The sequence below is a fragment of the Gavia stellata genome, chromosome 8, assembly GCF_030936135.1.
Source record: "Gavia stellata isolate bGavSte3 chromosome 8, bGavSte3.hap2, whole genome shotgun sequence".
NCBI lineage: Eukaryota > Metazoa > Chordata > Aves > Gaviiformes > Gaviidae > Gavia > Gavia stellata.
In genome coordinates this window covers 11,969,340-11,982,384 of record NC_082601.1, presented here as the reverse complement: position 1 = coordinate 11,982,384, position 13,045 = coordinate 11,969,340, and the positions used below count along the sequence as shown (strand labels likewise).

At 41.6% G+C, this 13,045-nt stretch overlaps 1 protein-coding gene across 2 annotated transcripts in view; it reads left to right on the top strand.

Annotated features, from left to right (window-relative positions):
- Window positions 1–13,045, top strand: part of KALRN (kalirin RhoGEF kinase) — a 530,063-nt gene that overhangs the window by 477,259 nt on the left and 39,759 nt on the right. For both annotated transcript variants that reach the window (XM_059820280.1, XM_059820281.1), the window contains 8 exons: window positions 1,664–1,794; window positions 5,518–5,584; window positions 6,866–6,969; window positions 9,420–9,489; window positions 10,072–10,158; window positions 10,945–11,037; window positions 12,113–12,163; window positions 12,507–12,584. In XM_059820280.1, the coding sequence (XP_059676263.1) occupies window positions 1,664–1,794; window positions 5,518–5,584; window positions 6,866–6,969; window positions 9,420–9,489; window positions 10,072–10,158; window positions 10,945–11,037; window positions 12,113–12,163; window positions 12,507–12,584 (681 nt within the window). The remainder of the gene's footprint in view (window positions 1–1,663; window positions 1,795–5,517; window positions 5,585–6,865; window positions 6,970–9,419; window positions 9,490–10,071; window positions 10,159–10,944; window positions 11,038–12,112; window positions 12,164–12,506; window positions 12,585–13,045) is intronic.

The following is a 13,045-nucleotide window of genomic DNA, read 5'->3' as shown; positions in this document are numbered from 1 at the left end:
TAATGTTGTGAAAACTGTGTACACAACAGGCCTGATATGACTCTAGAGAAGGGCTTTAAAGTCTACCTCTTGTTTCTGGTCTCCTTGCTTTCCACCTTCATCTGCTATGCTTTTATTAACCCTATGTGCTCTGCTTCTCAGTAGAGTATCTAATATTTTTGCTCCCCACATGAGATGAAGCCTACATCTCACGTTGCCAGGTAGGCTCTGTGCTGCAAAGTCGAAAGGTGCTTTTGGACAGGCTTTGCAGAGTACGCGCTTACTGTACTGTTCTCTTTCTGGGGTCTTGTTGGTATTCTTTCAAATATTTTACACAGTGGGCTTTTTTTGTTTTGTTTTGTTTTGTTTTAAAGCTTGTTCTGAGGCACAGGAATTTTACTACCCAACACATGAATTTGTTTGGTATTCTAGCTTCCCTGGAAAGACGCTGTAAAGAGTAGAACTGCTTGAAGTATCACAGCTGTGCTTTAATTTTACAAAGATTCCTGTGTCGCTTTTAATCTGCCTTGTCAAATCTATCTGACAGGGAGTGGAATAAGCAATAAAAATGCTCTGGGTTTAATTTGTTCAAACATTTCAGTATCATGCACTCTCCCTGTCTGGTCCCATGTCTTTTGGACAAGGAGTAAATCCTGGTTTGTATCTTGGCTTCTCTTAAGTTTTCCCTTGAACAGTTCAGAATGTTGATGTAAATTCTAAACCTGTTTCTATATGTTCCAGGACCTCTAAAATTACGTAAATACTTGCTTTGAGTAAGTTTAATTTAATTAACAAGTCAGGATTAAAGCAGGGTTATGATGAGCCTACAAAGGTTCATTTCCTTACGTACACTGGAAGGATGAAGAGAGTGAAAACAAAACAAAAAAACCCACAGTGATCATTAAATGATTGTAACTCTGTGCAAGCAGCTTTATCAAGCCAATCATTTCAGAGGGTTTGGTATTTTCTCGGTTTGAGATGTTGGTACATGAAGATAGTCTGTGTTCATATGGTGCTTGATAAGGAGTAAGTGGTGAAAGAGCTCTTTGTGACGTGGGAAACTGAGAAGGACATTCCGAGAAAATTTACTCAAAATAGTTTTATTCCATCAAGGGACTAACAAATTGAAAAGTATTTCATTAATCCAGTTAGATGTATTTTCAGAGGATATTTTATTTTCTCTCCCCTGCATGAAGGCTGCTAGGTCAATTGCAATTACTTTCTAGGGATTTGGGGGAAACTTTAATTATTCTGGAATGTTACTATGTATTCATCTATTTCTGTTTCATTTTGTGTTTTACTTCACTACCCATTCAGTCCTTGGCAGAGAAACACTGACCACGTGTAGCCTAACGCTGGTTCTGATTGAGATACCAGGATATTTTCAGGTTGTTTTGAAATAATTTGGAAGAGTTTTCTCATCCTGGGGCTACTGGAACATCTTTTTCCACCTTCTGGCAAAAGGACATCTTTTTTGTTTTAATGGTTTTTTGAGGGGGGGTCTTATATCAACTTCAAACTAGTTTGGTTGTGTTTCACTAAGTCCTGTGGGAAAGTATTGCTGAATACTCTGCTTGGTTTTAGACTGCAGTGTTGATTGCAGAACTCACTTGAAACAGAAGATAACACTGATGCTGGAGTTCAAGGATAACGTTTACTCTATCATTCTTTGGGGTTTTTTCAGACCCTTGAAGGAGGATCTTACCGAGGAAGCTTAAAAGATGCCACTGGCTGCTTAAATGAAGGAATGACGCCTTCAACTCCCCCACGAAACCTTGAAGAGGAACAAAAAGCCAAAGCAATGAGAGGCAGGATGTAAGTTGTCTTGCTGGTTCTTCTTTCTGAAATATGCACCCGAAGAGGACACATAGTACGCTGAAAGAATACTTTGTAGTTAGTGAATGAGCACAGAACTGGGAGTAAAACTGTGGTCTGCTTGCTCCTGTTTTTTCTTAACCTGTAACAATACTTTGTAAAAGCACTTGCACACCCAGGAAGCTCATCATCACTCTTTAAAATGTGCAGCTTTTACCCCAGATAGCAAATATCTGTTGCTGTAAAAGCCTCTGAACAGCTAGACAAGTATTACTGAGATGTTTGCTTGGTAATTACTGCATTGCCAGAGGTGAACTGAGCTCTCAAAGGGGGATATGTGGTTGACCTTGTTAGCTACCTTCAAGGAAAAGAACAGCGAATCCCACTAGGATTTGTTGAATGAGATAATAATTTTTTGCCTTAGCTATTAGCAAAGGAAGGGACAGAATTCAGATGCATTTTTGGTGGAAACATGCCACCGAAGAGAAAGTTTCATTTGGGAAACTCTCATGTTCATGATAATGGGAGAGGAAAGAAATGGTGACAGCTCATGAAAGTTGTTTTTTAAAATTATCTGTACATTTCCTTAAATGTAACAGAAATAACACTTGTGCTTTCAAAGCTTATCATGTTTAAAGCATTGCTTAAATGCTTGGTTTGGCTGAAGGACACAGAGAATTGGGGAAACAGAATCAAGAATTATATGAAAGAGAGCTCAGGTAGCTGTTTTCTTTATCCTGCCTCTTACACTAACAACGGTAACTGCCATCATCTAACTAAATCATACATTGATGGGAAAAGTAATGGTCCGTGCAGGTCTCACTGGAGTGTGGTAAGAGGCGAGAGGTGGAAGAAGAGCAGCCCATTTGGAAAAGAAGCCAAGCAGGGAAGGAAACCAAGTCAGGGGAGGACAAGGAGGTAGTTAGGTGTAGACAAGGAAGCAGGAACAAAGTGACATAGGTCTGTGAAAGCCATCATTTGCCCCTGCAGTTTGTTGTAGGAAGCCAGAGAAGCAATATAGTGAGGGACTGGATCAACTCCCAGGAGCAGGCAGAGACATTACACTCCTGGATGTGTTTTTGAATGGGAGAAGTTTTCTACTAGACAGCTGTCAGCCTTCCCTCAGGCAACATCTCTGCCCCGCCTGTCTCCTAAAAGCTCCTCAATATTGCAGGTTCTTGGGCTTCTCTGGTAGCAATTCATTAATTAGATAACTGGCAACCAACTGCAGGTTGCAGTTTTAGTGCAGAGACCTTTGCCACTGTAAGCATAGATACAGTAACGCTTCCTAGCATGCAAAGCTTCTGGCAGGGGGTCTGGCAGCGTGTTACATGTAATTAGTGACTGCCTCCGTCCAGATTTCCTAAGCGCCAGGATGTTTAGGAGCACCTGCTAGTGGCTTTCAGCACAAGACATCTGCCTCCTCTCCAGCTTCTTTGTGTCTGTGTTCTGTATCTCTGCGGCTCACTGTGTTTAATTCCATATCCGTATGAGGCAGCTGAGCTCCAAACTTGAGCTGTGACCCCCCATTCCCCACAAACCAGCACCTGAATCCTTGCACAGGCATGGGCAGTAATTTCCTGTGTCTCTGACAGCACGTGCATGCAGCAGTGAGCCTTAGTGTTAGGAAACCCCTATTGCATCAGACTTGATTGCTGCATTTCTATGAGCAATAAGGCAATAGTCTCATCGAGTAACATTGTTCAGTATAGATTTAATACAGAAATACCAAGATATCCAGATACTCAGACTTCATTCAGAAGTGAGGAGGGTCTATCCTTGTTCCAGTTCATGCCATTTTAAATACAGCTGTGTAGTCAATACCTGCTGGTGACCAGGGCAGGCACTTTCCAAGCAACTGCTTGCCCTTGCTTCATGTTATCGGCTGCAGAAGTGAGTGAACTTGAATTTTTGGCAGCGTGCATCTTAGAATCCTTAAATTTGGGAGTACCTTTAAGGTCCTGTGTCAAGTAGGCTTCAGAGAACTAATGGAGAGGGCCAAGGTTGATTTTTCTGCTTGCTGGGAAGAAGGGAGCTGCAGGAACTCTGGTGCTGAGTTTAAGGTAAGCATTGGACATGCAGACCCTGGTTCCTAAAAGAGGTATAAATTTGCAGGTTTAGTCTGTTCACCTGATAGACACATGTGGTCACTGCACTGATTTTTAATTCAAACCCACCTGCCTACATGTGCGGCAACATTAAGTACTACAAGTACCTGCTGCTTCATGTTTTAGAGCAGGATTTGGCCAGGTGTATCCATGCCGTAGCTCAAACCAAAGGAGTCTGGGTGTGGGAGAGGCAGTGGGCAGATGGGAGAGGTTCTCACCATCTTTTCAGCAGCTGTCTGTGTTCACAGGGAGCAATGCCGACAGAGGTGGTGCAAGCCGAAGAGTAACCTCCCAACATCCCTCCCTGCGCGGAGATGTGGCAAGCCTTTTGCAAGGGCACAGTAGGTCAGCCAGCGAGAGGAGACTGTACAGCACACGCTTGTTCAGGCCACATGCTGCTGCTTTGTAAAAGAGCAGCCTTTTGCCCCGCGCGTGTTTACTACCCAGGCACACAACTTGGCAGGGCGCTTCGGGGAGCGCAAGCATCTGGCATCGCCGCTGCCAGCCCTGCCTTCTGCCAAGGGGGCTGGATTTCACTCTCAAATGAACAAGAAGCTGTTTGACCTCTTCCTGCCACGTGTCTTAAGTATCTCCTCCGCTCTGTCTGAGCAAGGGACATGTTGGGAGCGCAGCAGGAGCAGGATTTATTTTCTCAGTAACCTCTCACAACTGAGTCTCTCCTTGCAGTGCCAGTCTACCTTTCTTTTCCCCTAGATATTTTTCAACCAGGCTTTTATCTTAGCACTGTTTACCCTCAGCCCTATCATTTCAAGTGGGTCAGTCTGCTGATTGATGTGAACAGAGTGATAGTAGACATGAAAGCACTCCTCTATCTTGTTAGCCTTGTTACTGCTGTAGTGAACTTGAGCACAGATGGAGTTTATTTGTCGAATCTATGTATTGGCGTAATTGAGAGGCAAACTGTCTGCAGCAAGCTGTAACTTTTTGAAATTGTCCTCGAAAGAACATTATGTGATTAGTCAGTTTGACTTACAAAGGAGGGGCTCTTTTTAGCTTGCTGTTGTTTGCATGCATCAGGCCTTCATTAGATGACTCTCCTACACAGCATTATTAGCTCTGAAATCAGTGTAAAGCATTTGACACCCACACATAGATTACCTCGTCTGAAAGATTAAGCTCTTGGTTATGATGGGAGGGGGGATTTGTTTTCCAAGTGTTTGAAACTTCCAAATTAAAACTTGTGATGAATCTTAGGCAAAGCCAGAGGGACTGGGGCAAGAAATCCTCTCCTGTTTGCTGTAAAATGGGTCAGGACATGTCTCCATCACTATCAGGAGAGCTGCAGGGGGGATGGAGGAGAGGAGAGCAGGGAGGGGTGGTTCAAAGTACAGGCAGCTGGTTGTGCTGCTGTTCTTGCACCATCTTGGGATGTGGGGGGGAAGAGGGGTAGGAAGAAAGAGTGGTTAAGAGAATTGAATCTACCCTGACCTGAAATGTGACATTTTTGTCGTTGACATTCCACTGAGCTATAAGTAAGTGAAGAGTGAGTCGTGTTAGGTGACCTGGAATGACGGTGGAGTAATATGTGCTAAGAGGAATAAACAGTAACATCAAGGAATATGGTCAAATATGTGTGTGTTCTGTTTTAATTTAGGTTTGTCTTAAATGAGCTGGTACAGACTGAAAAAGACTACGTCAAAGACTTGGGAACTGTTGTGGAGGTGAGCTGAAGCAAACCCTGCTATGCAAAATGTTTTCCCACTAAAAAGCACCATGCTGAAAAGCGACAACAATAAAAAATACAGCATGAGAAACAAACTGCTTTATTTTGCATTCTGCTTCCATGGTCCCCTTCTCATGTTGACAGAAACAAGAAGAAATGCCTTTGGAAACTATTTGTGTTTCCATCTAACAAATGTTGTATTTTAGGTTTCAACTCCAGTGTGCAAAGGTTTTTCTTGGCTATCCTGTTTGTGACGAACTCTTTCTGCTCTAATGCAACCTTGAGAGCGGTGGTGGAGAGTAACTTATGCTCCTACCACCTATTTCGTGCGTTTCTTGCTGTCATATTGAGTAATGGTAATACATACTTTACCTGAGTTTGCACCTGGACTGAAGTCCTGTGTCTGAGTACCTTTCCAGAAGCTGGGTTTGGATCTTTGCTGAGGTGCGTGTGTGGCCCGTGGATTATTGTTTTGCAAAAAGACTTGAGGTAAAATAGAGGGCTTTTTTTTTATTTGCCCCTCTTTTTCAAAAACTGTTACAGTTTTTTAAGCTTCAACTGGCTTAAATACCTGGCTGATCCCTAGAGATCACCTGTCAGAGCCAAGTCACATGCAGGGTCCAGTTTTTTTCTCAGCAAGGACTCAGAACTGGAGGCAGGTGATTGAAGGGGGCTTTCGGCAATGCTTTTGGCATTCACTAGTCCAAGGAGAATTATCAGCCCATCGAACAGTGATTTTCAACAGCTTCCAAACTGTAAGACTTTTGTGTTATCTTCTGTTTGCATCATGCACCACTGGCAAACCTGACAGGGCTGCAGTGCTCCAAAGGCTTATACAGAAACTCTCAGGAGGTGTGAGAAATCCTATTCAAGTGACTCTAAACTTACTGCTTGGCTTTGTGCTCCCACAAAATACTCTTGGTGATGAATGGAAGAACTCTGTACAGTCTGGCTTCTTCCTCTTACCAGAGAAGCCAAGAGCTTGATAAACGACTTTTGTTTAACTTGTATCTTCTAATTGCACTTCAATGACATCTAATAACAGTTTCTATAAGTATTGTAGATATTCAGAATAAATCCTTTGAAGTTTTGTTTTAAGCAAACTGTGTAATTTAAACTATCTAAATGGGTTTCTGGTTTTAAATTGTACAAAAGGTGTTTTAAGCATTTTCAGTGTAAAATATCTTGACATTAAACTTTTGCTGCTTTGGAAAAAAAAGTGTAATTATGCTCCCCCTCAAACAAACCCTTTGCTAATCACTGATCATTAATCCTAAAGGGCTTCATGAAGAGGATAGAAGAAAAAGGAGTTTCTGAAGAGATGAAAGGGAAAGACAAGATTGTATTTGGCAATATTCACCAGATCTATGACTGGCACAAAGAGTAAGTTTTTGCTTTAGTTCCTTTTTAAACACGTTTCTGACCACTTGTCCGTAAAGGATTGGGGTATATGGTGTCTGTATGTCTAAGCTGCTTTTAATGGAACATCAGCAGGTCATTCAGGGCTGAACTTTCAAAGCATGTTGTCTCACTTTAAATGGTCTCTGTTGGTTTGTAAGTGCTGCTTAATAACTTCACAAATCATGGCTACCTTGAATCCTGAGAACATGTTCTAATTCATGTGGTTTTAGCCACAGTTTCACGATACCCTAGATCCTGATATAGGGCTTTGTCTAGCCAGCCAAAAACTGCACAACTGCATAATGCAAAGCATCAGTCTTACATAAAATCATTTTTCCCATTGAAAAAAAAAAAAACTTTGATGGGCTATACCTTTGCACTGCCTGGCTTCCTGGGAGGGTGTTTGTAATGCTGTCTCTGATCACAGATACAGCTTTATGTTGGCTCAAACACTGTGCCAGGAGTGCTGGTCAGTGTGACAGAAATGTTGCACCCGAGAGAGTCTGCTCTGTGTCAGTGCTGTGCTGCCAACGGCTCCGCTGCTCCTTGCTGGGGAGCCACAAGAGCCTCAATGGGAGATATCACTGTGGTGCATCCACAGCTCCTGAGCTACTGCTCATAAGCTGTCCCAACATGGCTCCTAGAGAGTTGCCCCTTGTGGGGTACTTGCTGGATCCTCGGAAAAGCTGCTGAGGCTGCTGTAGTTGTGTTTCTTGGGTCACAGCTGTAGGCTCAATTCATGCCACTGACGAGCAGTAGCAATGCTGGAAAGTCATGGTTTCCTTCCTATGTCTTGTGGTTCTCAGCAACATGAACATCTTCACATGCAGCTCATAGGATCACAAAGGCTGACCATACCAGTAGTATTTGGCTAGTAGGGTGATAAAATTCAAATACCTTCAAGATCCTTCTCACATGAAGGCTCTGACATGCTTTGGCCTAGTTGATGCTTTTGACTCTGAGTTAGGAGCCCTGTTCCTTGAAAATCTTGCTCATACAAGTAGCTTTTGAAAAGCTGCTGGAAACACGAGGCTTATTTCAAACCCTGGGCCATTTCCCCTGTAACTTTATCAACAGCAATGTCTTGCTTATGGACAATATGGTCATCATTTCAACTCTGCCACTCAGAAATACTCTACAGCTCCAGCTAACTAGAATTCGAGCATGTGTGTGCATACTTGAGCAATGGACACCAGGTTGGATCTTCCTTCAGCTCTGGATGTTTCCCTCAACCAGGAAACACAGTATGCTTCCCATCATGTGTCCCACAGGTGCTTATCTCATGAGTCTGTCCTTATGTTCTGACCGATGCCCTTGCGAGCACAAAACAAAAAATGTCAGAAAAAGCTTCACCATATATTAAGTTGATACCAGCAATGGAGTGTTTTTACCAGTGCCATTCATTGTTTAAGTGTGATGATAGTTTTCTGTAACACATAGGGAGGGATTCCCTATTTTTAGCTCTGCATATCTGGGTCAAGAAGTCTATTTAAATGCATATGAATTTAACATTTAGAGAGGATTGCGTTATGGAAGTAGCCGTATCTGATGGTAGTGATAGGGATGTTTAGTTGGGACAGCTGTCCAATGTGCATCCTTTTTTGAGGTTCTGGGATTTCTTGGGACCAAACCATTGTGGGCATGGCCTCTCACCAAATCTGGCTACTGTAGCAAATCCATGGAGGCATTTGAGACAGAAATCCTGTGGTGAAAAAGAGGAAGCTCATGGAAAGGGAGGTTGTCAGGATTTGCCTACCAAGTAGAAAAACCTACCAGTATTTCTACAGTTTAGTTTAGCTGCTTTTACCTCACTTTTAGACATCCCAGTAAATCCTTGGTAAGGGCATTCAAGCTAGAATGAATGACCTCCCCAAAGCTGCAGGTCAAGATAGCGACGGTGTTTATGAATTACTATTATGCATTACAGTGTATTACTAACAGTAATATACTGACGAACAGTATATTACATACCAAAACTCCACCAGCAAAAAAGTGTTGATTTGTTTATTCAAGTGGAAACTTCTGCATCTCTTTCACATTGACCAATACTCCAAATCTGCTCAGGCAACTGAGAACTGCTCATAAAGCTTCAGCTGCCTTCTCACAAGTGTTTTGGTATATGGAAAAGTTTTACTTTGGGAGTTCACAGTGAAGGAAAGCAATTCTTGCAGTTAGTAATTGGCACTTTTTAGAAATTGAAACCACTGTAATAGTAAAGAAGAGCAGATAGTTTGCAAGACAAGACCTCTATATTTCACAGCTCTCATCTAATGTTTTAGAAATCCCACCATTAAGGGCTGAAGCCAAGCTTACCTTTTCATTTATTATTGAATACTATAACTAAAATTGCAGTGATATATCTGAAGGACTACTAGTTTGCTGCCAGGATGACCTAAAGAAGTATTCTGAAATGTTAATATCCTTTCTTTCAGCTTTTTCCTGGCTGAACTGGAAAAATGTCTTCAAGAACCTGACCGTTTAGCACAGCTTTTTATTAAGCATGTAAGTTTTATTTTGTTACCTCTCTCTAGTATAATTGTCATTTAGGGTGTGATGACTCCTTTCCGAAAATATCTGCTTGTGTCGACTTGATACTTTTACATGTCTAAACTTAATTTAAACATAAAGTAGCCCTATAGTTATGCGTCTTCAGTGAGCAGCTGGATTGCACTAAAGCATTAATCATTGACTTCTTACAGACTTCTTATTTTGGGGGCAAAATTGATGTGGCCAAGCACATGTGCCAAAATATAATTATGGCAGGTAGTTGCCAACTGCTATGATTGGCATGTTCATGTGATATTAGCCAGAGCACAACCCTTTAGCAAATTTCAGACCTACTGGTGTGGGGATGACATCTCTAACTGGCTACCCCCATGGAAACCTCCTTTTACCTAAGGTGCAGAAGTGGAGAGAAGAACCAGTTGTCAATTTACTTTCCTACTTCAGCAAGCTAAATCTTTGATTAAACAAAAAATAAGGAAGACCAAGCAGAACATCTTAGCAACTTTCTGCCAGCTTTTAATAGCAGAACAGAATGGTAGCCAGTATCTCACCAGGCCGCTGTGCCTCTTGCTTTCACAGGAGCGGCGATTACACATGTACGTGGTATATTGCCAAAACAAGCCACGATCTGAATATATAGTAGCTGAGTATGAGGCATACTTTGAGGTAAGCATTGCTTCCTATACATTACTGCTACTTACAGCTGTGAGTTCTAGTCAAGTAGACTATTCTGTGACTTGCGGGGTTTATCTAAAACAAACTCTAGAAGATTTTGGTACTGCATGTGCTGCTAAAGTCTCTGCTATGGGGAAGAAATGTTATTATTTAGTTGATTTCAAATTCTCATGTTGTTCATTTCTAATAAATATTTAAGCCAGTACTAACTGTCTGTGGCCCTCAGAGTGCCACAACTGCATTGATTTCTGTCCAAAATAAAATAAGACTTTTTAATCTGTAGCCTACAAACAGGGGAGGAGGTAAAAGTCATTGGAGCTGGGTGGTGCTTCTCATAAATTCCCAATAAGTTTGCCTGTTTAAGAAATCCTTGGAACTAGACACATGTAGATATTAATGTGAAAGAAGCTTGTTTAACTAGGGAAAGATGTTTTCTTTTACCCAAGGGCATGAGGCATGCTCCGCAGGATTTGTTTGTGAGCTAATCCCCACTGCAGTGGAAAGAGTGGTCTCCAGACCTTGCAGCTCTGCTCGGTCAGCTCAAAGAGGGAAGGGATCCTGTGCTTTCAATGCCTTCCAGCTCAGTCATGACTTTTACCCAGTCCTTGCCTAAATAGGATATGCCAGATTTTTAAATCCTCTAAAATTCCCTCTTGCAAACAAAAGATTAAGAACAGACCAACTTTCTGTGGAAATAAGTCTCTGCTGAGACATTTTATCATGTTCTCTGTCTTACTCTGTGATTGTTTGCAATTGTCTTTAATCCTCTATTTTTAGGAGGTTCAACAGGAAATAAGCCAACGGCTAACCATCAGTGACTTTCTGATCAAACCCATTCAAAGAATAACTAAATATCAGCTTCTTCTCAAGGTGAGTGGAAAGATATGGTTTGGACTAAACTATAGTCTGCATCTTGCATTAGATGCTGTTATTTTAAATCAGCCTTAGTTTTAACTGAGGAATAGCTTCATCAAATTAAGAGGAAAGAGGAGTCTGCTTAAATGTGGGCATACAAAGACAGAGTCCCATGGAAAATGTTCAGAGAGCAGGAGGGCCACATCTGTGGGAGTAGTTTGCAATTTAGGATAAAAAAATTATATTTCTTAATTTTCTATTGGAATTTTTTTATAGAAGAGTAAACTTCAAATAGAAAATTTCTTACTCTGAAGTTTCAGAGGAAACTTTCATTCAATTTTTTTAAATTGCAATAAAGACGCACAAGTGTGTTTATCAAGCCTATCTTTGGTGCTGAACGACATGCTTCTAATAAATGCTATAGCCTCCATTTCTGAATATCTCTCTTCAAATTAGCATAAGAAACTTATTTCCAGAATATTCTGATGTCTTAAAATTTGGGGAGCCCATCACAATTTTTTTCCCAAAGGGTCTGACCACTCTGGCTTTTGCTGACTTTATCCGCAATGCCAATAACTCAGCCTTTATGAAATTCATCCCTAGGGGTCTCAAGCTAATATCTAAAATTAGGCATGTCTGAACCCTACCCTGTCATCTCCAGCAGTACCGGGGCTCTGAGGTGGTTTCTTCTCTGTTTTGAACTAGTCTCAAGCAGGCTGCCATCAGCCCACAGTTTGGAAATTGCACACTAGCAAAGAGACAGCAGCATATTCCCTGAAATGCCAAAAGGAAAAGAAAAATCTTCAAGTGTGTGTGGTCTTGTGGCTTAAGACAGGGACGAAGTAAGCCTTCCCAAGGGCTAATCCCAGCTTTGTCTTTTTTCTGTGATGTTTTCAGCAATCATCCACACCCCTTTTCCATATCTATAAAGTGGTTATAACATTCAGCAACCTCTGAAGATGAATTTATTAATATTAGCAAGTTTCTTCTCAGAAAATTACATGCTGAATATGCTTTTTCTTTCTCAAACTGGCATGTTTTGTCTTCTCTTTCTGAAGTGCCTTAATGCAAACTTTTCTGCTTTCTCCAGGACTTCCTGAGGTACAGTGAAAAAGCTGGACTGGAGTGCTCCGATATAGAGGTATGTTTTTGTGTCCTGGACAATAGTGCTGTGTTATCTAACGACACTTTATATGGAGGAATGAAAACCCCAGTATTCCTTTGACAATAGTTGAAGATCCCGCTGGTATTCTAAATGTGGTATTTCTCTTAGCTTAAGTCAGAAGTAAAAGATGAAGGCTCAGTCCTGCATTGTAGATGCACCATCCTCTTTTAGACATTACCGGACATCTTCACTGCTTGAGGGCCTCACCATGAATAACTGGCTAGCAGTGATCGTGCTACTGAAGTTCATTATTTGACACTTTGCTTTTAGGAACCCTCTGATTCTCTTGTAACAATACAACATCCTTTTTCCTTAACAGAAAGCAGTTGAATTAATGTGCCTTGTACCAAAACGTTGCAATGATATGATGAACCTGGGTCGCCTCCAAGGCTTTGAGGTATGCGTTTGCATTCTGCTTATAATAACCAGGCAAGAAAAAGTATTTGATCTTTCTATGATTGTCTACACAATCTGCCCTACTCCAGGCTGTTGATCTAGTGCTTGTTCTTCTCCACCGTTGAGCTGCGTGCTTTGGTGAGGTTTCAAAGGTGGGGTTGATATACCTGTCACTCTAAACTTGTGACAATCTATCTATCTATTGTCTCCTCAAAATGTGAGGTCTGTAAAAGCTTCTGCAAGCTTGAATTAGACTTCTTGTATCTATTGCCAGAGCCAAATAAGTGGTGAACCAGACTGCTCTGCCTATTAGTAAGGTGAGCTAGCATTAATGTGTTAACAGCTCCCTCTGAGTTTGGCAACATCCAGGAGGGGACTTGTGAGTTATAACCCCACAGGTTACAGCTTGTGGTTTGTAACTAAGCCAATGTAGACTTTGGCAGTCCTGGTGAGATGTCTTAT